Source organism: Triturus cristatus, chromosome 8 (assembly GCF_964204655.1).
Source record: "Triturus cristatus chromosome 8, aTriCri1.1, whole genome shotgun sequence".
NCBI lineage: Eukaryota > Metazoa > Chordata > Amphibia > Caudata > Salamandridae > Triturus > Triturus cristatus.
The window spans coordinates 1,007,701,805-1,007,728,880 of record NC_140591.1 but is presented as its reverse complement, the minus strand read 5'-3'; the positions used below and the strand labels follow the sequence as shown (position 1 = coordinate 1,007,728,880).

The 27,076-nt window shown below is 43.5% G+C and overlaps 1 protein-coding gene across 1 annotated transcript in view; it reads right to left on the bottom strand.

Moving 5' to 3' along the window:
- The window catches only part of CFAP47 (cilia and flagella associated protein 47), a 2,697,962-nt gene that overhangs the window by 1,647,813 nt on the left and 1,023,073 nt on the right, over positions 1-27,076 (bottom strand). Inside the window, exon 41 of the mRNA XM_085622577.1 lies at positions 19,220-19,305. Coding sequence (XP_085478703.1) covers positions 19,220-19,305 — 86 coding nt within the window. The remainder of the gene's footprint in view (positions 1-19,219; positions 19,306-27,076) is intronic.

Below are 27,076 nucleotides of genomic sequence, written 5' to 3'. Positions count from 1 at the left end.
TGTTGCAAGATGATTTCAGAATCATATTAAGTTAGGAACGGGTTTTATACAGGAATAGCAGAATCCCATTGATTATGAGTATTCAGATAAAGTTACACAAACACAAATTAAAAGGAATACTACGCTACATAAATGTACATCTTAAAAATCCATAAATTGTTTGCTTCTCTCAGGAGGAGCACCCCAAGTGTGATAGTTATGCCCAGGTCTGAGTCCCTCAGCTCATTGTGATATAGGACCCAAGCTCCTTTTCACTGAAAGGCAAAAAAACGTGAAAACAGTTTGGCGTTACATGCATTCCCATTCAGAGTAGAATTCATGCCCATTCAGAGCAGGACCGATGCCTAAATTGAGCTGGTGGTTGCAGGCGGGGCCCATCGGCACTCATTTTTGGGGACTGGAGCTTATTTTTCCTCAATAGACTTTGATCCAATGCAAAAGAGAAAAATGCAAAAAGGTAAAATAATGGAGAATAGAAAGATGGAAAACAGTGACAGAGAGAAAGCAGATAAAAAAAGAACCTCCAATAATGAAATAGACAAGGAGTGTCTGTTGGTGCATTAATAAGGCATGAGGTGGAACCAAGACTATGCAGCCTTGGTATTCGGTCTCCTCGACATTCAATTGCACCAACTGAAGGCTTCCAAGCTAAGCTTTGGGCTCCAGCACTTATTATTTTACAAATTAAGCACTGACTGCAGGCCCGGTTTTGCATATGGTTGACCCCTCTATGTAGTGGCAAAGTGATTTAAAAAAAATAACGTTTGGCATAGCGAGTTTTCCACCCAACGTTTTTTGTCAAAATAACAAACATGGAATATACAACAATAAATGGTATAACGAAACACCAAAATAAAATGTGGGGGTTAATATAGATCAACAAGGCATGATATCTGGGAACAAGGTGTGGATACTAACTGTGAGTTTAACACCAAAGGCAGATAAGCATATATATATATACATATATATATTCACTGAAAAAACCATAGGTTTCAGGCACGTTATAGTTAGGAATTAACATTAAAAAAACCTTAGAAATTCACTGAAAAAACCATAGGTTTCAGGGGCGTTATAGTTAGCTGGACTTTTCACTCGTACAAAACCATTGAAATTCCCCCGTTATAGTTAGTTCAGCTAACTATAACTCGCGCGCCCGCAATGCACTGCTGATGACGTCACATGTTACATCACTCATGACATGGTCAGTGACATCACTCATGACATCACTGATGACATCATCCAGTGAATGTGTGTTTTTCTGAAAATTACATATGTTTTATATATGTATATCTCAAGGTCAACGGAAGAACAAATGGGTATATGAGTGTCTAAATGGATGATTTGTTTTTGAAGAATTGATTGTATAACTGACTGATTAAGTGTATCTTAGTGAATACATGGCTTAGTGAGTAATGTTTAAATATGTAAATATCTGTATCAGTCTCTCACTTTGTGTATAAGTGGCTGCATGGGTTGGTGAGTAGCTACATGAGTGTCTATATAGGTTATTAGTTGTTTTTTTGAGTATCAGTATGAGTGTCTGAGTGTCTCTATGGTTCGGTGGGGGGTATTACGTAGTGCATAGGTGCATGAATGAGTGACTCACTGTTTGTATGTGTTGAAGACAGCATGTGTGCAGGACTGTATGGGTGGATGAGTGTGTGCATGGGTGTGTTAGTGAGTGAACGACTGTCTCAATAGTGTCTTTATGAGTAACTACATATGTTTTAAACTAGTATATGTGACTATTGGTGTATATAAGTGAGTATATGTGAGAGTGAGAGAATGGAAGAGTTCCTGTATGAATAAGTATGTGTTTCTATAAGTGATTGTTTAAAATACTAAGTATGTGTAAGTTAATGTAGAAGTAAGTGTGGTGGTGTGTGTATAACTGCATATGCAAGTAAATGGATGTTTGATTCTTTATTAGCATGAGTGAATATGTGTGTGAGTAACTCTATGGATGAGTGGCACTGTGTAACAGGATGTATAGGTGTATGAGTACATATGATGAGTGAGTACATGTATGAGTGACTGTTTAGGACTGTTGGTGAATGAGTAGATGTGTATGTGGATCTTAGAATTACTGAATAGGTTGTTGTTACTGGTATTGGTATGTCCATTGTTTTGAAAATTTTAGTTTCTATTTTTGAATGTGTGTATCAAAGGTTATATTAGGGGGAGAGGAGGTCTGCCACTCTATCACAAGGATGATGTCATCAGTGATGTTATTTGAGATGTCATCAGTGATGTCATCAGTGATATCACTGACCATGTCATGAGTGATGTAATATGTGACGTCATCAGCAGTGCATTGCGGGCGCGCGAGTTATAGTTAGCTGAACTAACTATAACGGGGGAATTTCAATGGTTTGGTACGAATGAAAAGTCCAGCTAACTATAACGCCCCTGAAACCTATGGTTTTTTCAGTGAATTTCTAAGGTTTTTTTAATGCTAATTCCTAACTATAATGTGCCTAAAACCTATGTTTTTTTCAGTGAATATCAAAGGTTTTTTAAATGCTAATTTCTAACTATGCCTACAGAGATAGGACATGTGAAGAAAGAAGAAAAAACGCACAGAACGAAAAAAAAAGAAATGCAGAAAGAAGCACCAGAAGTCCTCAAAGACGAAGAAAAGTGCAGGAAGAAGGATAACGTGCATAAAGAACAAACAGAAGAGCAGAAAGAAGCCTTGTTGCAAAATCATCCTGTACCCTCAACTTTTTCAGACAGATACTGGTGGTAACTGAGTCTGACTAACTAGTCCTAGAGCCAGTACTTTGTTAAAAGACACTCAGAATACAGTGAAAATACCTACATACACTAGGGAACACTATACGTTGGGGTCCCCCTGTGATTAGCATGACCTCCTCTGTAAGCCCCTAGTATATAATAGGGCAGGGGATTAAAACTACCTCTTAAAACGCACCACAGGGCGTGTTTGCACAAGTCACCTCAGGCCCGTCCCCTCCCTTCCCCACTATGTAAACACGCCCTGTGGCCATTTTAAGTTGGGAGATTAAGTCCCCTTGAATCCTGAGGGTCCCTAGGGTCCAACTAGACCACTAGGTACCTCCAGTAAGCGACACAGAGCTGTGTTGCAGAGAGATGTAAAAAGGGGCACGGCCTAGACCACCTCTCTGCAATGCAGCGCAGTGGCGCTTACTGGAAGCACCTGGTGGGCTAGTTGGCCCCCAGGGTTCCTCAGGATTGAAGGAGAATTATTTCCCCAACTTAAAACGCGCCATAGGGCCTGTTTGCACACGTCACCTCAGGCCCCGTCCCCTCCCTTCCCCACTGTGTAAATACGCCCTGTGGCCGTTTTAAGTTGGGAGATTAAGTCCCCTTGAATCCTGAGGGTCCCTAGGGGCAAAATAGCCCACTAGGTACGTCCAGTAAGCGCCATTTGCAGAGAGGTGTAAAAAGGGGCACGGCCTGCACCACCTCTCTGCAACGCAGAGCAGTGGCGCTTACTGGAAGCACCTGGTGGGCTAGTTGGCCCCCAGGGTGCCTCAGGATTAAAGGGAATTATTTCCCCAACTTAAAACGCGCCACAGGGCGTGTTTGCACACGTCACCTCAGGCCCCGTCCCCTCCCTTCACCACTGTGTAAACGCGCTCTGTGGCCGTTCTAAGTTGAGAGATTAAGTCCTCTTGAATCCTAAGGGTCCCTAGGGTCAAACTAGCCCACTAGGTACCCCCAATAAGCGCCACAGAGCTGCGTTGCATAGAGGTGCAAAAAGGAGCGTGGCCTCAGAGCACCTGTCTGCAACGCAGCTCCCTGGCGCATACTGGAGATACCTGTTGGGCTAGTTGGCCCTCAGGGACCCTCAGTATTGAAGGGGAATTAATTCCCCAACTTACAACTGGCCAGGGGGTGCGTTTGCAGAGTGCTGCAAGGAGGGGGCGTGGCCTCCAGCGCAATGCCTGTCTTTTATTTTTTTTATTAAGAAGGAGGGCTGTGTGGCCGCCCTTCTTTTTCTAATTTATTGGCCCTGGGGACCCCATCCCCCAGGGCCTGCACCCTAATTATTTTTGTTGAAAAAAATAAATTTGGAAGGGGGCTGCGTGGCCCCCCTCCCAAGGCCTTAATCGGCCCCGGGGACCCCAACCCCCGGGTCATGGCCTTTTAAAAAAAAATTCTTTAGGAGGGGGGCGGCGTTGCCCCCCCTCCTCAGGCCACTTATGGCCCCGGGGACCCCATCCCCAGGGGCCGGCCTTTGTTTTTTAATATTTAAAAAAAATATATATTTATAGAAACACCTAGGACACGCTGGACAAACCGTATGTACCTATCACCATGACGATTTACGTGATATTCATTAAAAGGCGACTATGCATACAATGAATCCACGTGGAATGTATTTACACCGCTAGTGAAGCTCTGACGTGTCTGACGTCCTACCGTGCCTAATCCCGGCGCCCCCGCCGGTGGGTACTCCCCAAGTAGACACCCTTGTTGTTTATTTATACAAACATGGGTAACTATTGACGGGCACATTTAATATACACGCACACCTAGCCATTCAAAGGGGATTCGACAAAAATTCGACCAAACTATGCAAGAAACCCCCCCTCACGGTTAACAAAACACACATCCACCACCGGATGTGTAATACTTTCTATTTTACTCTCTGGAAAGGAGACGAACCTCACTTGAGAGTCACAGCGTGCTCCTGGCTGAGCCCAATGCTGTGTTACACCCACCAGTGCCCGCCGAGCGCCACACACCTCTGTGTGTTATTCCACCAGCTAGTGCGTATGCTATGACACTCTCTAGCCCATGTGCACTGTAACACCACCATATACTATATCTAGTTTTCATTTTCAATTGTGCTCTCAGGACAAAGTTCTATATAACACTGCGTCCACCTACCCTTTTCACGGGCATTACATTTTGCGATGGGAGGTGGAGGGTTAGGGGGTGTTTCTGCCAAGTGAGCCCGAAGTCACAGTCACAAACGTCCTCTTCTTTCTGAATAAAAGTGATTATGCTGCATACTTGTTCATATTTTAAGTAGTTCGCACAGACACACATTTTAGAAACAATAAAGTTCCTAATACCAACCTTCTCTGAACAGTTAGCTTGCTGCCCCATCACCTCCTCCGTATCCTCTGTTGTCTGAATCCATGGACTAGCCTCCTCCCTCCTGCCATGAATGGTCTGATGTGCTGCCACTGCCCTCCATTTAGCATGATGTACCTGTCCACTCCTCCTGCCCTCCATTCCCCAATTCTATGGCCCATCATTGACCTCCTGCTAAGCCTCTGTGCTTAGCTTGCTGCCCCTATTCTCCTTCCCCCTGCCCTCCGATGTCTTTGTGCATGCCCCTGATCCATCCTTTTTGCCCACCATGTTCCATGGACCTGCCACTCCTATCTACTCTGAGTGTTCTGTTGAGCTGCCACTCCCCTCCCACCTGCCTAGCATTGTCAGATGACTGTAACCTGTCCCTGCCACCTCCACCCTGCCTGTCCACATGCCATGCCCCTATCCCCTTCCTCCTGTCCTCCATGATCCATTTTACTGCCACACCCTTCTGCCCTCCCTGGTCTTTTGTGCTGCAACTGCTCCTCCTGCCTGTCCCACGTGGTCTGTTGTGAGGCCCCTTCCCCTGAACTCTCTTGTCTGTGCCCAGGTCCTGACCCTCCCTTCTATCCTCCATGGTCCTTTGTGCATGACCCTGCACCCTCCTTCTTGCCCATCATAGCCATTGTGCTGCCACTAACCCTCCCGCTTGCCATGCGTGGTCTTCTGTGCTGCCATGGCCCCTCCCACCTTCCCTGTGTGGTCAGCTAGCTGCCCATGACCCCCTCCCACCTTCCCTCCTCGGTCTGTGTGTATGCCATCATAGTCTCACTGTTGCTTTCAATGGTGTGTCTTGTTTCTAGTGCCCATCCTGCCTGATCTCCATGGTCATCTTGCTGCTCCTGCCCTGCCCCCTTGCCCCCAGCCCTCAGTTTCCATGTGCAGACCCCTATTCCCTCCCTCCTGGCTTGTCTGTTCCATTGTAATGCCCCTGACCCATCCCTCCTGCCCTTTATGGTCTGTTATGCTGCAGCTTTCTCTCCTGTCTGTCCATTATGGTCAGCTAGCTACCATTGCCTCTTTCCCCTTTGTTCTCTGTTGTCCATGTGCATGGTCCTGTCCCCTCCCTATTGCTTTCTATGGATTGTTGTGCTGCACTCCCGTCCCGCAAGCCCTGTGTGGTGTATTGTGCTGCTGCAAACCCTGATGCCTGCCCTGTAGGGTCAGTTTGGTGCACCTCTCCATGTCCCTCCTGTCCTCTGTTATCCGAGTCCATGTCCCTACCCCAATTCCTCCTGCCTACCATGATCCAATGTACCATACTTGCGAACATTTTGAACTTGGTAAGAGGGAGATTTTGAAAAAATACTGAGGTATTGAATTTCCCCTTTGAGTTACATTGAAAAAGAGGAGATTGTAAACAGGAGACAGATCAAATAAAGCCCATTTGAACTTAAAAACATTGGACGTTTCCTGGCTGAAACGGGTCTGTTGGCATGTATGGTTGTACTACCACTGCCTCTTCCTTCTGCCCACAATGGTCTATTATATTGCCACAGCCTCTCTTGTCAGTCCTGTATTGTTGGTTTGTTGCCCCTGCCCCCCTTTCCACTGCCCTCCATAGTCTGTTGTGCTGCCACTGCCCTTCCTGCCTGCCCAGTGTGGTCAAATTGTTGCCTCTGCACTCTCCTACCTGCCTTCTATTTTCAGAGTCCGTGCCCCTGGCCTCTGCCTCTCGACAGTATCCCAATGAACAACTAGATTGCTAACATTCTATATTTATTACAAAAGTGTGGAACGCCTGACGTCATCTTGATGCAATCAAAACTGTAATACCTCGAGCATTTCCTTTAGAAATTACATATATGAGAGGGTCTTATTTGCACCAATATTATGGTTAGTGCTCTAAAAAACTAAAATGAGGACATATTTTCTGAGTTTTCAAATAGCGACAAAGAACGTTTAAATTATTTGTAATCTTTATGTTTTTTTATCCAGTTGACCACTTGATTAAATGTTGCACTTAGGGGAGAGGATGTGGTGTTACTTTCAGAGCTGCAGACTTTGCAACTGGGGAACCAGGTTGGAGTTTCTGCTTCAGCTCAACATTCTGTGATTCTGGTCAATTCACTCAATCAAAATGAATTTGATCTTGTGTGATGTAACCAATGCTCATGTAAAGCACTCCAATACCTGACAAGTCTGCACTATATAAAACTGCAAATACACAAAAAATAAGTGTTTTGCACAGTTCTGTCATTGGGCTACATGTGGGCTACATCTGGGTGATATTTGGGCTACATTTTGGCTCTTTTGTCTCTGGTGGCCATCTTGGGAGATTTATTTGTTATGAAGTTTCCTAATTTCTTCATTTACTGCACTCTCCTCAGTAAGAAATACTTTCAGTTTTTTACTTTGGTTCCATCAAGAAGGCATTCAGATGTGTCAAACATTTGCCATAAATTCTGAATGTTAGCACTCTAGTTGCTCATTAGATCACTGTAGTAAAGCTACTGCTCACCACGGAAGTCTGCTGCTGGTATTCAAAGTGCATGTTTTAGTCTGCATGTCAGAATATTTTTATGAAATAGAAGAGGATTTGAGAAGTCACTCAAAATGTGCCCTAATTTTTCTTTCTTCGCCACTAATCATAATTTCTACGGCAAAATGAACCCCTCATTTTGTTCCTTTGTAAATTAAATGGTTTAAGTGTTACCACTTTATTCCAATCAAGATGGCTTCAGGTGTGCCATACTTTTGTCATAAGTAAGACTGTTAGCGCTCTATTTGTTCGTTAGAACACTCTGGGACATTCTTTCATTGGACTATACTTGGGCAACATCTGAGTGATATTTGGGCTACATTTGGGCTCTTTTGTCTCTGGTGGCCATCTTGGGAGATTTATTTGTTATGAAGTTTCCTAATTTCCTCATTTACTGCAGTCTCCTCAGTAGGAAATACTTTCAGTTTTTTACTTTGGTTCCATCAAGAAGGCATTGGTTCCATCAAGAAGGCATTCAGATGTGTCACACATTTGCCATAAATTCGGAATGTTAGCACTCTAGTTGCTCATTAGATTACTGTAGTAAAGCTACTGCTCACCAGCGAAGTCTGCTGCTGATATTCAAAGTGCATGTTTCAGTCTGCATGTCAGAATTTTTTTATGAAATAGAAGAGGATTTGAGAAGTCACTCAAAATGTGCCCCAATATTTCTTTTTGCAGCACTAATCATAATTTCTATGGCAAAATGAACCCCCTCATTTTGTTCCTTTGTAAATTAAATGTTTTAAGTGTTACCACTTTATTCCAATCAAGATGGCTTCAGGTGTGCCATACTTTTGTCATAAGTAAAACTGTTAGCGCTCTAGTTGTTCGTCAGAACACTCTGGGACATTCTGTCATTGGGCTATACTTGGGCTACATCTGGGTGATATTTGGGCTACATTTTGGCTCTTTTGTCTCTGGTGGCCATTTTGGGAGACTTATTTGTTATGAAGTTTCCTAGTTTCCTCATTTACTACAGTCTCCTCAGTAGGAAATACTTTCAGTTTTTTACTTTGGTTCCATCAAGAAGGCATTCAGATGTGTCACACATTTGCCATAAATTCGGAATGTTAGCACTCTAGTTGCTCATTAGATTACTGTAGTAAAGCTACTGCTCACCAGCTAAGTCTGCTGCTGATATTCAAAGTGCATGTTTCAGTCTGCATGTCAGAATTTTTTTATGAAATAGAAGAGGATTTGAGAAGTCACTCAAAATGTGCCCCAATATTTCTTTTTGCAGCACTAATCATAATTTCTATGGCAAAATGAACCCCCTCATTTTGTTCCTTTGTAAATTAAATGTTTTAAGTGTTACCACTTTATTCCAATCAAGATGGCTTCAGGTGTGCCATACTTTTGTCATAAGTAAAACTGTTAGCGCTCTAGTTGTTCGTCAGAACACTCTGGGACATTCTGTCATTGGGCTATACTTGGGCTACATCTGGGTGATATTTGGGCTACATTTTGGCTCTTTTGTCTCTGGTGGCCATTTTGGGAGACTTATTTGTTATGAAGTTTCCTAGTTTCCTCATTTACTACAGTCTCCTCAGTAGGAAATACTTTCAGTTTTTTACTTTGGTTCCATCAAGAAGGCATTCATATGTCACACATTTGCCATAAATTCAGAATGTTAGCACTCTAGTTGCTTATTAGATCACTGTAGTAAAGCTACTGCTCACCAGGGAAGTCTGCTGCTGGTATTGAAAGTGCATGTTTCAGTATGCATGTCAGAATTTTTTAATGAAATAGAAGAGGATTTGAGAAGTCACTCAAAATGTGCCCTCATTTTTCTTTCTGCAGCACTAATCATACTTTCTATGGCAAAATGAACCCCCTCATTTTGTTCCTTTTTAAATTAAATGTTTTAAGAGTTACCACTTTATTCCAATCAAGATGGCTTCAGGTGTGCCATACGTTTGTCATAAGTAGGACTGTTAGCGCTCTAGTTGTTCTTTGGAACACTCTGGGAAGCTGCAGTAGAACACAAAGGAATCAACTGACAGTCTCTGCCCTTGTTGGATGTACATGTTTTACTGAGAATGTCAGACTTCATTCTCACATGACTGAGAAAGATAATGTAAATTTAGAGAAAATATGCTCTCAGTTTAGCTTATAGATCATCTTCCAAACCTCTGTGGGAAAAGCATGAGAAAATAGTTTTCTCTCAAACATGATTCATGATATCACAGCAGAAGGCTTTTTCACATGGTAAAATCACCTTAGAACACACCACAATTCCTAAAATGAGTATGGTACCATCAACAAATGATTTATAATGTAACTAAAGTCTTAAAACCTTCTATTAACTGCAATGCTTTTTAATGAGGTGCTATCATGTATATTGGTCCCAAGATGGCTGCCAACACTTCTTGGATGAAGTGCTGACAGCCAATCAGATCTCACGATGAGATGTGTGGTTAGGCTCCGCCCAGATATATATGTGATTTTACTTTTGATTTTCTCAGGAACTACACCATTTAAGCAAAAGGCACAAGTCTGAACTGAGGACTACCTCTTTGCCAAATTTGGTGTAATTCCGTTCAGCAGTTCGGGCTGTAGCTGCGTCAACAGATCCTATGGGAAAATGCATGGGGAAAACGTGTTTAGGGACCCCCCTTTTTTCTCGGCCGCCGCTTGAAGAATCACCGTGAAATTTTCAGGATAGTAGCGGACCGGAGCTGGCCAAACGTTTGGAAAATTTTGCGAGGATTCGTCAATCGGCACCAACGGTATTCCAAATAGAATGTTGCGGATTTCCTATGGAAAATAGGTCCTAACTATAACTACCTATTGGCGATAGCCAGTAGGTAAATATATATATATATATATATATATATATATATATATATATATATATATATATATATATATATATATATATATATATATATATATATATATATATATATATATATATGTGTATATATACAGCTGAGTTTACACAGGACATGTGTTAGCAGAAGCTGTGTGAGGGGTGACATCTGGGCCATGCAAACTGTACTAATGGACAGACTATTTTTAAGGCAGCCTTTAAGGAATGACAAGCGAAAAAAGCCTGAGCTTTAACGGGAGGAAAGGAGATGAGAGGGTTTGGAGTTTAAGTGTTGTAATTGAACAAGTAATAGGATTCAAGACACAGACCCTGATGATTCTAAGTGGACTGGATTGGGGCAAGGTATTTACCACACCTGACAAACACCATCACACTGGGGTAAGGTGTTTATTGGATGGTAAATACCTCATAAACCAAGTTTCTGTAGTTGTAAATGGGGCTAAAGAAAGAATCAGTGCTTAAACCACAAAATTCTCCAGATTTTGTCTTTTTTACCTAGGCTTTATTCCAGACTAATTTTGGTAGGTTCGATCTGTCACACACCTGTCAGGATAAAATCACTGGGATATGGCAACGCAAAACTCAAACTCCAGTTTGTACAGAGATCGGAATTTAGCCCTGAACTTGTAACCAGGGTCTCAGTGCAGAGTAGCATGTACTTGAGGTCAGTTCTTCTCAAGCGAGCGATATTAAATCATATGCTGACTATTTTCACCAGTAGTTTCGGTTGCTTTGGCTAGGGAGGCAGTTTTATAGGCATTATTTTGGATATCCTAGTGCAGGTGATTTCAAAGCCTCTGTACATAGCCCATTGACATCAATCTGATCTTTAGAATGCCCCATTCCTTTTTGTTTGTTTGATCTTTATTCGTCAATCAAAAGATAGTCGTAAAAGTACATCATACAAAGAAAAAACTTGTTTTGTATATGGGTACAATCAAATTGATAAAATCATTTCATTTCTTATATTAAACCGTACATCCAAGTTCATATTAGTACATCACCAAAAAATCAAGCCTGAAAAATTACACATGAAAAATCTAATACTAATATTCTAAAATTCCATGGATCATGTAATTTCCTTTCTGCTAGATACTCATAGTTTTTCTCATTTTAATAGCTTTCAGGATAAACATGGCAACACAGTATCAAGTCAAGGGATCACCCAATGTCACCAAGAATTTCAACGCTTCTTTATGTGACCTGATATGATGGGTGAAAAAAGAGGCTTCAGATAAAAACATCTAAAATTCTTATAAAAATTACAAAATAGCAAAAAATGCATTGTACTCTGCTTACTCTCTGTTGTCACATGGACATGACATCTTCAGGCGGATGAATCCGCATAGAAGGGAAAGCTACACGATAATGAGCAATGCCACATCTTAATCTAATTAGCACAAACAAATGATGGGCGTAGGTCACATATGACAGATCATTTTTTGTGCTTGCCTCTATGCTATTTGATATATACTGTACAACAATAGATTTGTCCTTTTCCGCCTTAGATCTCAGGTCCAGCCTATGCTCTAGAATTTTTTTTTTTAATCTCTTTCTTTGTGTACATCAGTGTTTTAGAAATTTCTGGCCATATTGTTACCTTATACACGTTTTCCAGAGTGGAATTAATATATGACAACCATGGTATTTTAAGTGCAGCATGCGATTTAAGACAATCTATAATAATTTCTTTTGTAAAAGCAGTTTCTTCCCTTTTCCATACTGTGTCCCAGAATACTAATATTGAACCAATAGTAGGTCATCAATAAACTGAAGACCCGTCTCATAATGTGCGATGGTGTTTGAAGCAGATGGTGGTAAATAAAGCAAGCGTTTCAGGAAGGGGTTTTCTTGTATTTGCAAGGCGATATTATTTGTGTAACCCCATAGCCCTGCCCCATTAAGGGCTGTACTTGCACATTTGGCTTTATACAAACCTACCATCTCATAAATCGTCCGGTTCCCTAGTTTGGAAGACAATTTTAAAATTCCCTGGGTTGCCCTGTTCATTTTGGCACTAATATTAGTAACATTTGGAGACCAAGAGCCGTTATCCATAAAAAGAATACCTAAATAGCAAAAGGAAGTGACAGTCTGGATAGCGCTTTTTTCAATAAAAAAAGTTTTGAGCGGTTTAGGCCCACAGATCATGGTGTATGTTTTGGACTTATTTATAACCATTTTCTTCTGTAACATATAGGTAGAGAATGCGTTCATCAGTCTCTGTAAGCCTATCGCGGTTCTTTCTAAAAATAGGGCATCGTTCGCATATAATAAGACAGGCATCAAACGACCTGCCACCATAGGGGCATCTGCCTGCATTGTCTGTAGGTGTTTATCTATTCCATTAATGAATAGAGAAAATAAAGTTGGTGCAAGAACACAGCCTTGTCTTATTTCCCACCCCACTCTAAATTTGGGTGTACATTCTCCTTGGAGGCCAAAACGGACCTGACTAAATAAATTATTGTACAGCCGGGAAAGAAACCCTACAATCGCCCTAGGTACTCCCATTGAAATTAGGGTTGTCCAGAGCAAATTATGGTCCACCAAGTCAAAAGTACTGCTTAAATCGACAAAGCAAAGGTATAAGGAACCTGCCTTTGCCCTGGTGTATTTGCTGATAAGCAGCGCTAAATTTGTACATTGCTCAATGGTCCCAATTCGCTTTCTGAACCCATACTGCACCAGTGTTAAAATTTAGTATTCGGTTGCCCATTCCTCTAATCTTATCAACAATACCCTACTCATCACTTTCATAGATGTATCAAGGAGTGAGATCGGTTGATAGTTTTTGGGATCCTCTTTATCCCCCTTTTTAGGTCTCACCTGACCCAGCGCATACGATGGTCTGGCGAGACATTTAGTAGGTGGGTTTAGAAAGTGCTACCCACCTTTTTGTGCGGGCGACAAGCTACAGTGCACGATGGCGTGCACGCGCACAGTTGCTCCCCGCATTCCCCCCTCCCTTCTCGCCCAGCCATCCTGCGCCAGCCTTCAGCACCACACCCCTCCCCCCGCTGCTGCGTGCGGATCCCTAGTGTGCGTCATCGCGATCATGTTATATTTTAATAACGCATGCAGTTACTGTAGTCTTACTCAGCTCCCTTGTAATTTTTAAGCGTGCTCAACCCCGCTATCCAGAGTCGCCATACTCTCAAAAGGCCACCACAGATGCCCAGAGCCCTGCATAATTTAGTAGCACTGCCGACAGCAGTGATTGGCGGGCTGTAAGCTCTGAACTACCCACTCAGCCATTCGAGAAGCTGCCGTGGGAAACACCTAAAAAACACCTTCCTTAGCAGTGATTGGCCGGCTGTAAACTGTGAGCTGCCCACTCAGCCATTCGAGAAGCCGCAGCGGGAAACCCATAACAAACACCTCCCCCCATGTTCACACAGAGGAACAGCCTTTCTCTTGGCTGCTGTCTGCATGACCCCCCCCCCCCACTTATTAGAATTGCTATGAGGAGGGTATGCCGGCCACGATCAGATGTTATTACCTGTTTTAATATCGCTTGCGTTACTCAGTCTCCTAGAGAGTGTTGACTCCAAATCAAACTGTATACACCCACTACCTGAGGGAAGAGGACTGCTGAGGTATGTATTAAAACCTTAGCGACACGTGCAGACTTCAATAGCCAATGAGTACTATTAAGCTCAATATAGTGCCCTTTGATTGGTTGAGGTAGCAGAAATCTGCCAATCCTATATTTTCTTACACATTACAAGTCCACAGAGTGCCAATGAAAAATAAAATATGTTCAACCGTCGGGTTGGGCTGTTATACGACCCGGAAGTATTGATATTAAGGCCCAATGGTGTCCAATAAGAGAGAAAGATTACAGACGCTGGGCAGGGCTTTGCGGATGTCCGAAAGTAGCGGGCTGAATGGTCGTCCCTGAGTGTTGCTATGCTAACTCACCTTACGCTCTCTGTGCCTTGGCCCCCATGAGGTGGTGGTACATGGAACATTGAATGCGTTTTGTTATGGAAGTTGGCAACTGTTTCCGTGACTATGACGACTTTAAAGAAAGCTTTGTGTCTTTTAAGAAGGAATCAAAATGCCAGTATGGTTTACGCAACTGTGTAATGGTGAGATACTACAACAGAAAAAATGAAACCTACATCAGGGACGAAATCACGTAAGTACTTTCTTATATGTTTGACAACATTTTAAAAGCTACACACTCTCGCCCACACCCCCGTCGAGTGCCCTAGCCGGCCTGATGCCACATTCAGGACACACACTTGTTAGCTGTTGTGTACCTATTTCCCCTGGAGATGGGGCCTCGGTGATCGCCTCTTCCAACGTATTTTGCAGTTCACCCAGACATGGAAGTGCTTTAGAAAAAAATACGTGAACTGCAATCCTGAGTGCAGTGGGAGCAGGGACGAAACTATTTTCACCTTTTGTGTAACCGCACATAAAATATAACCCAGAGACCATAAATGAAAAATAAATGCATGTCAGAATCAATGCTGTTTGAGTTGTTGAAAATGTTACTGTTCATTTAATTCTGGTTGGTGCAGTAGAGAATAGTGACGTGTTTTCATAGTGCTGCGAAGTTCCATTCTGTGACAGAAAGCACTTTGAACATAAAAGTCATTATGTTAAAATTATGTGACACAGTATAATATACTCACAAAAATGTGCAAAGATGTTTCGGTCTGATTTAGAGTTTGAAAGACGGTTAATCTGTCACAAAAGCAAAGAATATGCGGTCCACCTTATTACGAGTGCAGTTATCCTAGTGCACTTGTAATTAGGTGGAAAAGATATCCCGTCACAATTTTGACAGAGTACACGTCTACCAAAATCGAATCTTGTTATTAGTATTTAATGTAAGGTAAGTGCGCAATTGCTGATACCTGTGACCCAGTCTTTTCAGACTGAAACTCGCCAGGAGGCTGCAGTGGCTGATTCAATTGAAATCAAGCATTGGCATAGCCGATAGGTCTCGCCTTTGGGACCTTATAAGTGTTTCGCCATGCAACAGTTGATGTTGTTGTACCAAGGACATTGTGCTGCATAACTAAATACTTATAAGGTCCCAAAAGCGAGACCTATTGGCTATGCCAATGCTCGTTAAATATTGGTATGATAGTTGATTCTCTCCATGACTTTGGGATTTTATCTATAGTTGCTATGTTAAACACCCTAGTTAAGATTGTTGTATTCCGCTTTAGGTGTCCATATATAGGTTTTCCTGAATCATGTCCTTAAATAGGCACAATTTGCTTTGCCCTTATATAGGCATAAGGTCCCAGTCTTTATTTAGGCGTTAGCCATGCTATCCAAATACAGGCATGGTCACCTACATCCGTCCACCCCAACATCACAACGAGTTCTTAGAAACCAGACCCATAAGCTCTTGGGAGTGTCCCCTAGCATAGGATTATTGATTTCTCCAAGAACTCATTTATTATGCATGAACCGCTATTCCTTAAGGGTTCATTCATGACGTCTTCCCCTCTGCCGACTTTACGTCAATGCAAACATTCCTGAGCACCTTCCAGGTATAAATATACCTTCCCTTGCCACGGCAAGTACGTAGGAGACCTCAACTTTAGAGGAGTCCATGTCCCGGCCTGACGCACTGACAAGAGACGCTGTCATCCCTGCTCGCAGAGAATCCGGCTTCCAGTGTTCTGACTACCTTCAAAGGGTGTTAGAGTTCGATACCCGGAAAGAGATTCCCACCTCTCTCTTTCTCAAGGTATGGAGCTGACTAGAACCTAGAGGGGCTCTTGGCATACCAGACTTGGCATACTAGACTACAGCATACCATACTATACTGAACTATAGAAAAACATCCTATAGAACACAGCACCTACTTCTTACATAGTACTACACTTAGGTTAGGTACACTGGGGTAGAACTAGTTAGAGAAGCATCTCATGAGTACTCGCATTTTTAGCCTATGTTATTTATGTATATGAATATATGTGTCATAGCTAAAAGATAATGCTAGCACCGTATTATTTCTTTCTACTGCTTACGCTGTACATAATATATCTTGCATACTGTCTTGTGATTATAACAGCTCATATCTCTTACATGAGAAACAAGGCTGTTCAATAAATCCTTTTATTGAAACGCCTGTCTATTCTTACTGTGTAACTCTGAAGAAACTAAGCATGCACGATTAGCTGAGTGAAACTGTTATCTGTTGTTTCCACGATTCTGAGACGTGTTCCGATTTTAAAGGAAAACAAAGTTGTCATGTTTATGCGGTTGCCAGAAACTACTCCCTTCTTGTTTTCAATGAGTTTCTAGTGGCCTCTGAGTTAGCTGGTACTAATTAATTAAGTTTAATATACTTGATAGGGGCATACCGACCTCAGTTCTATGCCAAATCTATAGGGTATATTATTCCAATGCGCAGAGCCTATTAGGGAAATAGGAACTACACTACATGGCGCCCAAACGTTTGGTAAGGCACTAATTTAACGCTAGATACTGAGTAACTCAGTCGTGCTTTTCTCAGAGACCCCTACTCACATACTCCATAAGACATCTGGAGTGGGTATGGTTAAGTATCCGCAACAGCTGACTAGGACAAAAATCCTATATATTAGCTATTTGGTTTGTTCAAAGTTAAAGGATACAGTGTTCCAAAATGTTGTGCACCTTATCTTTGTTTCCTTGAAACTTGTTATACATTCTCTCAAAAACAATGTCCCAGAACCGGGATAATGCTGAGACTGATCCAGTCAAAGCAGCTTTTAATTTTATATGTTTAAATGAAACCGATGAGGGTGTTATAAACATCCCTCCAAACTTAAGGAGAGCCATCACTCTAAAACTTATAAAACATGGCCTAACACCAAGAGGTGGAAGAGCAGTTTTCGTGATAGAGGCACACAAATCTTTTCAGACAGAGGTATTCTATTCATGGATTGTATTCCCAGAATCGAATCCAGTAACAAAAGTATTTCACTTCTTTAAAGAAGATGAACCTCCTGAGGAATATATTCCTTTTGAGGATATTGAAATTCCACTCACATACCAGGAGCATAATCTCTGGTTTAAAGGCGCCCTAAAACATCACAAAACCATTACCATTCTCGGTCCTCTAAGTAGACCAGGAGCAACATGGCGGATTTTAGCCGGCTACACACCTCAGCCTGATATCGAAGAAATGTCAGACGAAGAATTACTTACTCAACTACAAGAGTTAATAAACATTTACAGACAATTAGTCCAATATGTCATGGGGACTTTCACAGTCCAACCACCAATAACCATTCCAAATCAAACCCCTCAACAAGGGAATACACTAAACATTACTCCACAGACGCTCATAAGTCGCTAGCTCATCCAATGCATAGTCACCTGGCTGTCTGCCATGAAAGGTTCTCTGAAAGTACTTCTAGTGGACTGGCAGGAGCCCTTTTGGCAAAAAAGATTGCTGGTCATCACTCTTAGCCACGGCATACAGCTTGGCAATTGCTTTTGATGGTCAAAGAGAAACCCCCAAAAAAGCTATGTGCAGAAGTGCTTAGTATTTTCACCATGAGTATGAAGATTATTTGAGCATTGTTCATCAACATGCTGCACGTGGCTGTACTGCACAGGAAAAAACGGAGAGAAATGAGATCTGACGATGGGCCGCACTTAAAAGGCCACCACCTTTGATGCCATCAATGACAGTGAATGGGAAATAGGAAGTGGACGTGGTGCTTTTTTCGTTTTTTTTTTCGCCCTTCCCCAGATTCTCCAAGTCTGAATATAGGTGAAAGCGAAGGAAACCTCAATTCTGTAGGCAGCAACCTTGCATTGTGAGCGTAACGCCATTAGTGTTTTTTTTTCAATTCCACCTCATCTACTGAGACAATACTTTATGGAGCAACTAACCTTCCCTTTTATACATGTACTCCATTATTTAGGAGTCTGCTCCATTCAGGCTTATAACAATATGTCATGAGACGTAGTCCTGAAACAGGCATTCTGCTTGAAACTCTTCTCTTCAACAATAATATAGTCACATTGTGTGTGAGTGCTTGTATTGTATCATGGCACCCCACATACAGATCGTGGTCTAAGTATCCCACGCAGTATTTATCATTGGGATTACCACTTAAGTACCTCTTTTGAGGAAGATTCCTACTTTGTCTCTGTCTTCACATGTGCCATCCAGAAAAGTATACAGTACCGAGGTGTGGTCACGGCAATCGTTTAACTAACACCAAAACCATACTTTTCTTTGTTGCTATACGCGTGTTTGCTCCCCTGCGGATTCTAGTACGTCCACGTGTATCTATTACATCCTTTCACATCAGTCGAGCACTTTGAGATCATCAGACTTCATACAATAATCAGAAAGTCCTGGAATAAATATTTTGAAACTGCTGGACTAACAAAGCCAGATCCCAACGCAGCTTTCAGATTAGAGACAAACAAAACAACTTTTGTTCTAGGAGTTAAATGTGAAGAGGCAAAACTAGATACACATGGAACAAATGTGATTTCCCAAAAAACCCTACCCTTGATTTTAGCAATATTTCTAAAAAAGACTAGTAAAATGTGACTGGGCCTTCCTGCTTCTTATCCCCAAAGCACAGGAAATTAGCTGCTCTGCATGCCTCTAATACCACTACATAGCTCGTTTATAAGGGAAAAACGTTACACTACTTTAGTTTAATGTTCGCAATTTGTACTTGTATATATCTCAAAGAAAAAACGCTCTCTGACAGATTAACTTTTTCGGTAGTGTAAGGGAGAAAAACATCGAGCAAGTTTTTGGTCATAACACAAATTTGAAAATCATGATTTTCTTGCAGGAGTTCTGAATGCACAAAACTTACTGCTAATCAGAGGGTTGTTATAGCTGTTTCGTCCACTTGTTCCATTCGTCGTTCCTTTTGAGGTCTCCATTTCAGAAATAAAAGCACTACAAGGGGGGTAAAGATAGAATTCAAAAACATTCTCTTAACACATGCCTTCAATTAAAGTCCTGTTCCAAATTGTGATATCCATTTGCATTAAATTCAAAATCATATACATATGATAGTAAGACTGCAAGTTGATGTTTCTTGGCAAGATGCAGTTGTTAAAACAATTTAATATTTAAACACTAGCAAGCCCTCATACAAAATGACCAATGATTTTCCAAACAACAGTACAAAGAGTGCTAGCTTTACCAGAGGTCTTCCTCCTTTATAGGTCAAATCCTACATGACAGCACAATAGTATGGTTGATAAAGACTTTTTGGTGACATTCTGAAAGCTGACCTAAGAATGCATTCAGCCCATTGCTTACCACTTCCTTTGTGATTTTTTACTCACTTATGCTTGCTTTATATTTGCTGGTTTTATTTGTTTTAGGCTGTCCCAACCATGAAGCATGGCCTGTTTACTGTAATTGTCCACGAGTGCTCGCTTTCTGTAAACAGGCCTGTAAAGTTTGCTCTTATCTTGTCACATTTCCATGCATTTAAAGTCAGATGTCTTCTGAGGGAGCTTGGTGTTTATTTAATTTCTCTGACTTCAAAGTGAGAAGGTTTATCTTCTGGGGGCGTGAAAGGAAAGGCCTTTTTCTAGCACACAACAAAATTAAAATGCCTGTCAATAAACTGAGCAAATATATCAGAATAGATCTGAATTGGGAAAGCACAAATTGAAGCACATTTTTTTGTAAATCTTAAGTGAGCTGGAATCAAATATTTTATTATAATCAAAACAAATCAATACACTAGGTGATGCCATTAACACGCGTTGGGCCTAATCACGATGTCGGGCGGTTGACGTCTCGGGACCGACCGACCTCTGGTCGGCGGTCCCTTCACAGCGATTACAATGCGACTGTACATGGTGCAGTCGCATACTCCCATTTGTCTATGGGAGCTTGTGCTGCAGGCATAAACGAGCTGTAGCACAAGCTCCTATAGGCAAATGGAAGATTCTGTTAATCTCTGCACTGCAAGGCAGGCACCTCAGGATGCTTGCGGGTGCCTGCCACACAGTGCAGGGATTAACAGGGGGGAACCATAGGTGTCCCCTCGTCCAACAACCGGAGGCTGCAGGGCGAAGGGGGCCCTGCTATGGGCCCCCAATGTCGCTTTCCGAGAGGTTTTCCATGTGGGAAAGCCCGACGGACACCGACATCGTAATCCCTACGGCGGAAACGCCGTCCATAGGGTTTACGGGCAGGCCCTCAACTGGCCGTCAGGCTCTTTGAGCCTGTTGGAATCCAGCCAGAATGAACAGCCAGTTTCACTTTCGACAGCTTGCATCATAATGCAGCGGTCAAAACTGAAACCGCAATGAGACTCGGAAAGCCTCCGTTGTCGGAGGCTTTCTGACTCGCATCGTAATTGGGCCAGTTATCATTTGTGCGTTGTATAGTAAAACTGCATGCCTGTGCTAATGTAAATTCAATTGAAAATGCGTTGCCTGTAACGCAGCTCATTACCACACCATGCATACTCCACTCTCCACCACTCCACGACACTCCACTCTAGGCCACTCTATGGTATTCTACTTTAGGCCACTCTACACCACTTTACCCCACTCTATGACGCTCCATGCAATGCCACTCCACTGTATGACACTTCAATCCACTCTACGCTACTGCCCCTGCAACTCTTTACTCCACTTTACAACTCTTTACTCCACTCTATGACACTTTACTCCACTCTACGACACTTTGCTCTACTCTACGTCACTCCACTCTATTCCACTCTACTCTTTTCCACTCTACTCTTCTCCACTCTAATTCACTCTATGCCACTCTACACCACCCTAATCTACACCACAATATTCCACAACACTCCCCACCACAGCACAAGACTCCCTAGCACTCTATGCCACACCACTACCCTCCACTCTACACCTCTCCACTCTAAGTCACTCCACAATACTTCACTATCCGATATTCCAATACATTCTCCTCTACACCACTAAAGTTTTGCCATGCTGAACAACAGCCACGTAGGTGTACAACATAGCTCAAACACATTGGCAAAGTCTATAGCTCTTGTAAGACATATTGGATTTGCCTATGCTTTTTATTTTTTTATTTATGTATTTATTTGGTATGCTCTCTGAACAAAAATGCATTATAGGCAACATCAAAGGGGATGCATGAAGGTTTTTTCAGTGTTCAGTCACACAAATACCGATGGGAGTAAAAGGATGGTGGAGCAGCGTAATTTAGGCTCCACCCTGTATACATCATGAAAAATAAGTTACATACCTTCGGTAAAACCTTATCTGGTAGAGATTCTATTTAGCCACAGATCTCTTACCTTAGAATTATCCCCAGGAGTCAGACTGGATCCATGAATTTTTCTTGAGCAGTATCACTGTGCTCCAGTAGGTGGCGATGTTCGGCTACACGGGACTTCATCTGTGCTGGAAGTGACGTTCACTGTGCCTATAGGTACCACCCCAGCATGCTGACATCAGTTATCTTTCACAACTTACCCCACCAGAAGCAAAGAGCTATAAGGCACACTGACCACTGGAGTGGAAATCTAGGACCCTGAAAGGAGAAAACCCTGTACCTCGAAATCCGTTTGCAGACCAGGGAGGATTTGTGGGTCAGTAAGCAATCTGCAGCTAGATAGCGTCTCTACCAGAAAAGGCATTACTGAAGGTAAGTAACGTGTTAATCTCATAGAGATTTCTAGCCACAGATTCCTTACCTTAGAATAGATACCCAAGCAATACCTCCCCAGAAGTGGGTCTGAAGACCAATTTCAAACAAGGAAGTCCTGCAGGACCAAACTGGGAAAATGCCCGTCCATACGGACGTGACGTTTAGGCAGTAGTGTTTGGAAAACATGTGCAAGAAAGCCCACATTCTTGCCTGGCATATGTCCAGGACCGGAACTCGGTGTGCTAATGCAACAGTTGCAGCTTTAGCTCTGGTGGAATGAGCACACACCCCCTCAGCCGGTGGCACCTTAGCCAATGCGTAGATTTCGAAACAGAGCATGCTTCATCGTGAGATGGCCCTCTTCTCTACAGCCCTTCTTTTCTTCACTCCGACATATCCTACAAAGAGTTAGTCATCCAAACGGAACTCACATGTGCGGTCAAGGTAGAAAGGCAATGCTCTTTTTGCACCCAGACAGTGAAGTTGCTCCTATTCCTTTGACGGATAAAGCAGAGCATAAAAAATGGACAGAGTGATGGAAAGGCCTACATGTAAGGCAGTGGCCACTTTGGTAGAAAGGAAGCTCTTATATGAAACACTGGTTTGTCTGAGTAGATGTTCAGGTAAGGAGGCCTGGATGACAACGCCTGAAGCTCACTGACCCTCTGGGCAGATGTTAAAGCCACAGGAAAGGCAGTCTTGATGGTAAGGAGCCTGAGTGTACAATTGTGAAGGGGCTGGTAGGGAGCACACATAAGAAACTTGAGGACAAGATTGAGGTCCAACTGGGGCATAGTAAAAAGAGAAGATGGTTACAAATGTTGTAAACCTTTCAGAAACCTATTTACAATAGGGCATTCGAAGAGGGATGGCTAGTCAGGCAACCGCAGACAAACTAAGATAGCAGTAAGGAAGCTTTTGATAGTGCCCAAAGCAGAGCCCTTCTGAGAAAAAGAGTGAATGAAAAGGAGAACGTGAGAAAGAGGGACAGAAAGGGAAATCGATGTGTCTTTCTGTACTACAAGCCACAAAATGTCTGCAACAGCAGCTGTATACCATCTTGGTAGAGGGACGCATAGCTGCCAAAAAAATGTCACAGAACAGGAGAAAGGTCGAAAGCTGTCAATTGTTACCACTAAATCTCCACACAAGAAGCTGAAGAGTTGACAGGTTTGGGTGGAGGACCCTCCCCTGCTCCGAGGATAGACGGCCAAGCTCAAGAGCTCGGAATACCCAACTCTCCATGCCCAGTCTAGAGTCATGAGGATGAGTTGGGCCTGGTCATTCCTGATCTTCTTGAGAAATCTGGATTGGAGTGGTATCGGCAGAAAGGTGTATAGGAGGCCTGAGCTCCACTTAAGACAAAAAGCGTAGCTGAGCAAGAGCAGCCTTAGAAACTCCAGAACACCGAACTTCTGGGTCATCACGTCTCATCAGCCAGGCTAGCTTAAATCCATTGTTGTAGTGAGCACGGTACCCACGTCTGCGCATACCCTTCCCACTTAAGGCGACAAAAGGAAAAGGAACAAATGACGGATGAAATGCTGACCAATGCAAACATCCACCCCCAGTCAAAAAGATCTTGGTTAAATCCATCATTCTTGGGACTAGTTTCGGTGCCACTGGATTAAAGATAGCCTGGCTGATAAGGGTTGATGCCCCAAAACCGGACCCAGGATGCTTGTTTACGGCCCAGGGAGAACCTGACTTGGAAGTTCGGGCTGGACTGTTCCCATGAGGGGAATAGTCAAGACTGACATGCATATGGCTGGGTCCAAACTGGGATGGCATGGTGAGCAAAAGAACAATGGATTAAACCCAGATCTTTGTGACTGGGGTGAATGTGTGCATTGTTCAGAATTCAGTCCACCATTTGTTCCTTTTGCTTTTGTAGCCCAAAGTGGGATGGGTATGTTCAGATGTGGGTCCCATGCTCACTGCACTACTATATTCAAGCTAGCCTGGCTGATGCGGGGTGATGCCCCAAAACCGTTCTCATGATGCTTCTTTCTGTTCCATTTAGGACCTGGCTTGGCAGTTCGGGCTGGACTGTTCTGATGAGGAGCAGGGTCAAGACTGATTTGCATATGGCTGGGTCATAACTGGTGTGGTGTGGTCAGCAAAAGAATGATGGATTAAACTCAGATTTTTTGTGACTGGGGTGAATGTGTCCATTGTTCAGCATTCCGTCCATCATTTGTTCCTTTTGCTTTTATGGATGGTAAAAGGGCAGATTAGGAGGGTTTGGAGGCTGAGACTGCCAGGTGGGGTGGTTCGGGGGGGATTTGGAGGTCTGACCCAATCGTTGACTGCCCTTCTCACGAGGCCGGTAGATACCGTGCCCTCGGCCACATAGAGGCTGTGAAATTTGTGTACCGCGGTGGCTGGTGGACACAGAAGCTGCTGAAAGCCCCTTTTGTGGCCGCAAAAGGCGTTTTCGGGGTGGCAAGGGGCATGGAAAGATCCAAGGACCTGGCTGCAGCCCTGCTGCCCTTAAAGTGTTCCAGCGCTGAATCTGCTTCATCTCCAAAGAGAGGGGAGCCATCAAAGGGCATGTCTATAAGCAAAGCTTGGGCATCCCAACAAAACAAGTCATCCTCATCCAGGTGTGGTGTCATAAAGCCACCGTCGATGAAAGTGCTCTACCCAGTGAGTCGGTCATGTCTAGTCCACATCAAATCGTGAACAACGCTGCATTACTCCTATCGGCAACAGCCAGGGAGAAAACAACCTGGGACTTCTCTTGGACTGTTAGCAGCACCTGCACAACTGTATCGCACACAACATGGGAAAAGCAGCTCAAAAGGCACACAGTGGTCTCAGACTGCAGTGCAGGCTGGTGGAAGAAAACATTTTCTTGCCGATCTTGCGGTGCGGTTGGGAGTGAACCAGGATTTATGTGAGAGGTGGGGTGTTGTGTGAGAAAGTTTGTGTCTCCAAGTGCGGGGCTATGGTAGCATACAATTGTCCTGTTAACAGGAGCCCCTGTGCTGGGCTTCGACCAAGTCCCAAGCAGGACATCAGTAAGAGTCTCATTAAAAGGGAAATGTGGTTCTGATGGGGACACTCCCGGCTAAAGCACTTCTGCCAAGTCATTCATCTTGGCTGCCACTGAGGGAAAGCTGAGGTCCAGGACCTAGGCCGCCTTCCTCACCACCATTGAGAAGGAAACTTCTTCCTCCACAGCGATGGTAGGGGGAGAAAGCATGCCAGCATCTGGAGAAGTGTCTAGTCCGCAACCTTCACCCAGATCCTCACACCAGTCCAAGGTCCCATAAGGCTGGTATTCTTCAGGGTCCAGCGACCCCTCCCATTCCTCCCCGAGACCTAGCCCATAAGAATAGGGCTCAGGCTCTGGCCTGGAAGGCATGGCTCCAGTCAGCGCTGAAGTCAGCGTTTGGCGACACTCCTCAGTCTCTGTGTCAGAGTCAGGATATAAATGGAGATGGCGCAGTCGGTGGGTGCCAGTGGAGCCGGAAGCATGGGACTTGGGACTGGAACCAAAGAAGGTTGAGATAGCAAGACAGATGCTGATCTGGATCCTTCTGTGGAACCCTGGGGTGTGACTTTTGCCAGGGCCACTGGAGTGGATTCAGTAGGTTCGCCTCCCGAACCAGTGGGCCCGGAAGCGCATCAGAGGATACAGGCCACCCAAATATGAGGTGTATAGCCTAATAACAATTTATTTAGTTGGGCGGGGTCACTACGGTTCCTGGAAATTTTGGGATGCGCAGAGACGGTACAGATGCTGGCTCGGCTAGGGAGCCAGGCCCTAAGTAACGCTCCCTCGTCTCATCGGCCGACAGACGAGGTTAAGTCAAAGCATGCTTCGACTTCTTCTTGAGGTGGGCGTTACCTGAATGGACGGACGACTTCGATTGTGGCAAGGATCTCGGAGTCTGCGACCTTTTCCGGGACATTCCTCTTTACCATCGTGTCATCGCACGTTGAGCCGCCAGGAGCTTGAGAGATCACTCCTTCATGGCTTCACTCCTGCATGGCATTCGGAGCAGGCCTTCAGGGTGTGGCCGTGCTCGAGGCACCAGAGGCAAACAAGCCGCGGATCCGGAACCGACATCAAGCAGTGACCAGCGTTGCAGGGCTTCAAGCTGGTCTTCTTTGATGGTATTCCTGCCATACCAGGAGGAAAAAATCTCAAACAACCTCGACAAAACATCAAACAAAGTTAGTAAAAAACTGACTAAGAGGTAGCTCTTCTCAGATCTGGGCTGACAGGCACAAAAAGAAATTTACGGACTTCACACACTGGGGTGGCACCTGTATAGGCACCGCACACATCACATGCAGCAGAACGACGCCAAGCAGAATGACGCCACCTACCAGCGTGCAGGGGTACTGCTCAAGATAAACTTTCCGGATCAAATCGGACACCTAGGGTTAATTCTAAGGTAAGGAACCTTTTGTTTACCCGCACCTGATTCTAGAACTTCATCGGAGTACTCTCCGCTCACCAGATTACTCATTGCTTCATTGAAATCATACGCTGACTGGGACATACTCCTGGAGTCACACCTCAGATATTTGGCTTTGTAATTTTACTGTTGATGAATACTGACTGAAATATTCATCCTACTCGCGACTAATACCTTTGTATCACATGTTATTTAAGCAGAGTATATACTTTTTATGCCCTGAGGAAGTCGTTTGGGCCACTTGCCCTAAGACGAAACACGTGTTGGCTGCAAACATCCTTGGTCTGTTTGTAAAATACGAGACCCTGACAACCGAGACAATAAAGAAGAATATTCCTTATATATACGGATTGGACTCTATTCTTCCATAATTGTTACTTTTATATTGGACACTGTTTTTTTCTTGCTCGGGAACAACCCATTGCTTTTATGGCACCTGTATAGGCACCGCACACATCACATGCAGCAGAACGACACCAAGCAGAATGACGCCACCTACCAGCGTGCAGGGGTACTGCTCAAGATAAACTTTCCGGATCAAATCGGACACTTAGTGTTAATTCTAAGGTAAGGAATCTTCAGCTATAAGTCTCTGTCAGATTATGCATTTGTATGCTCATATGTGACAT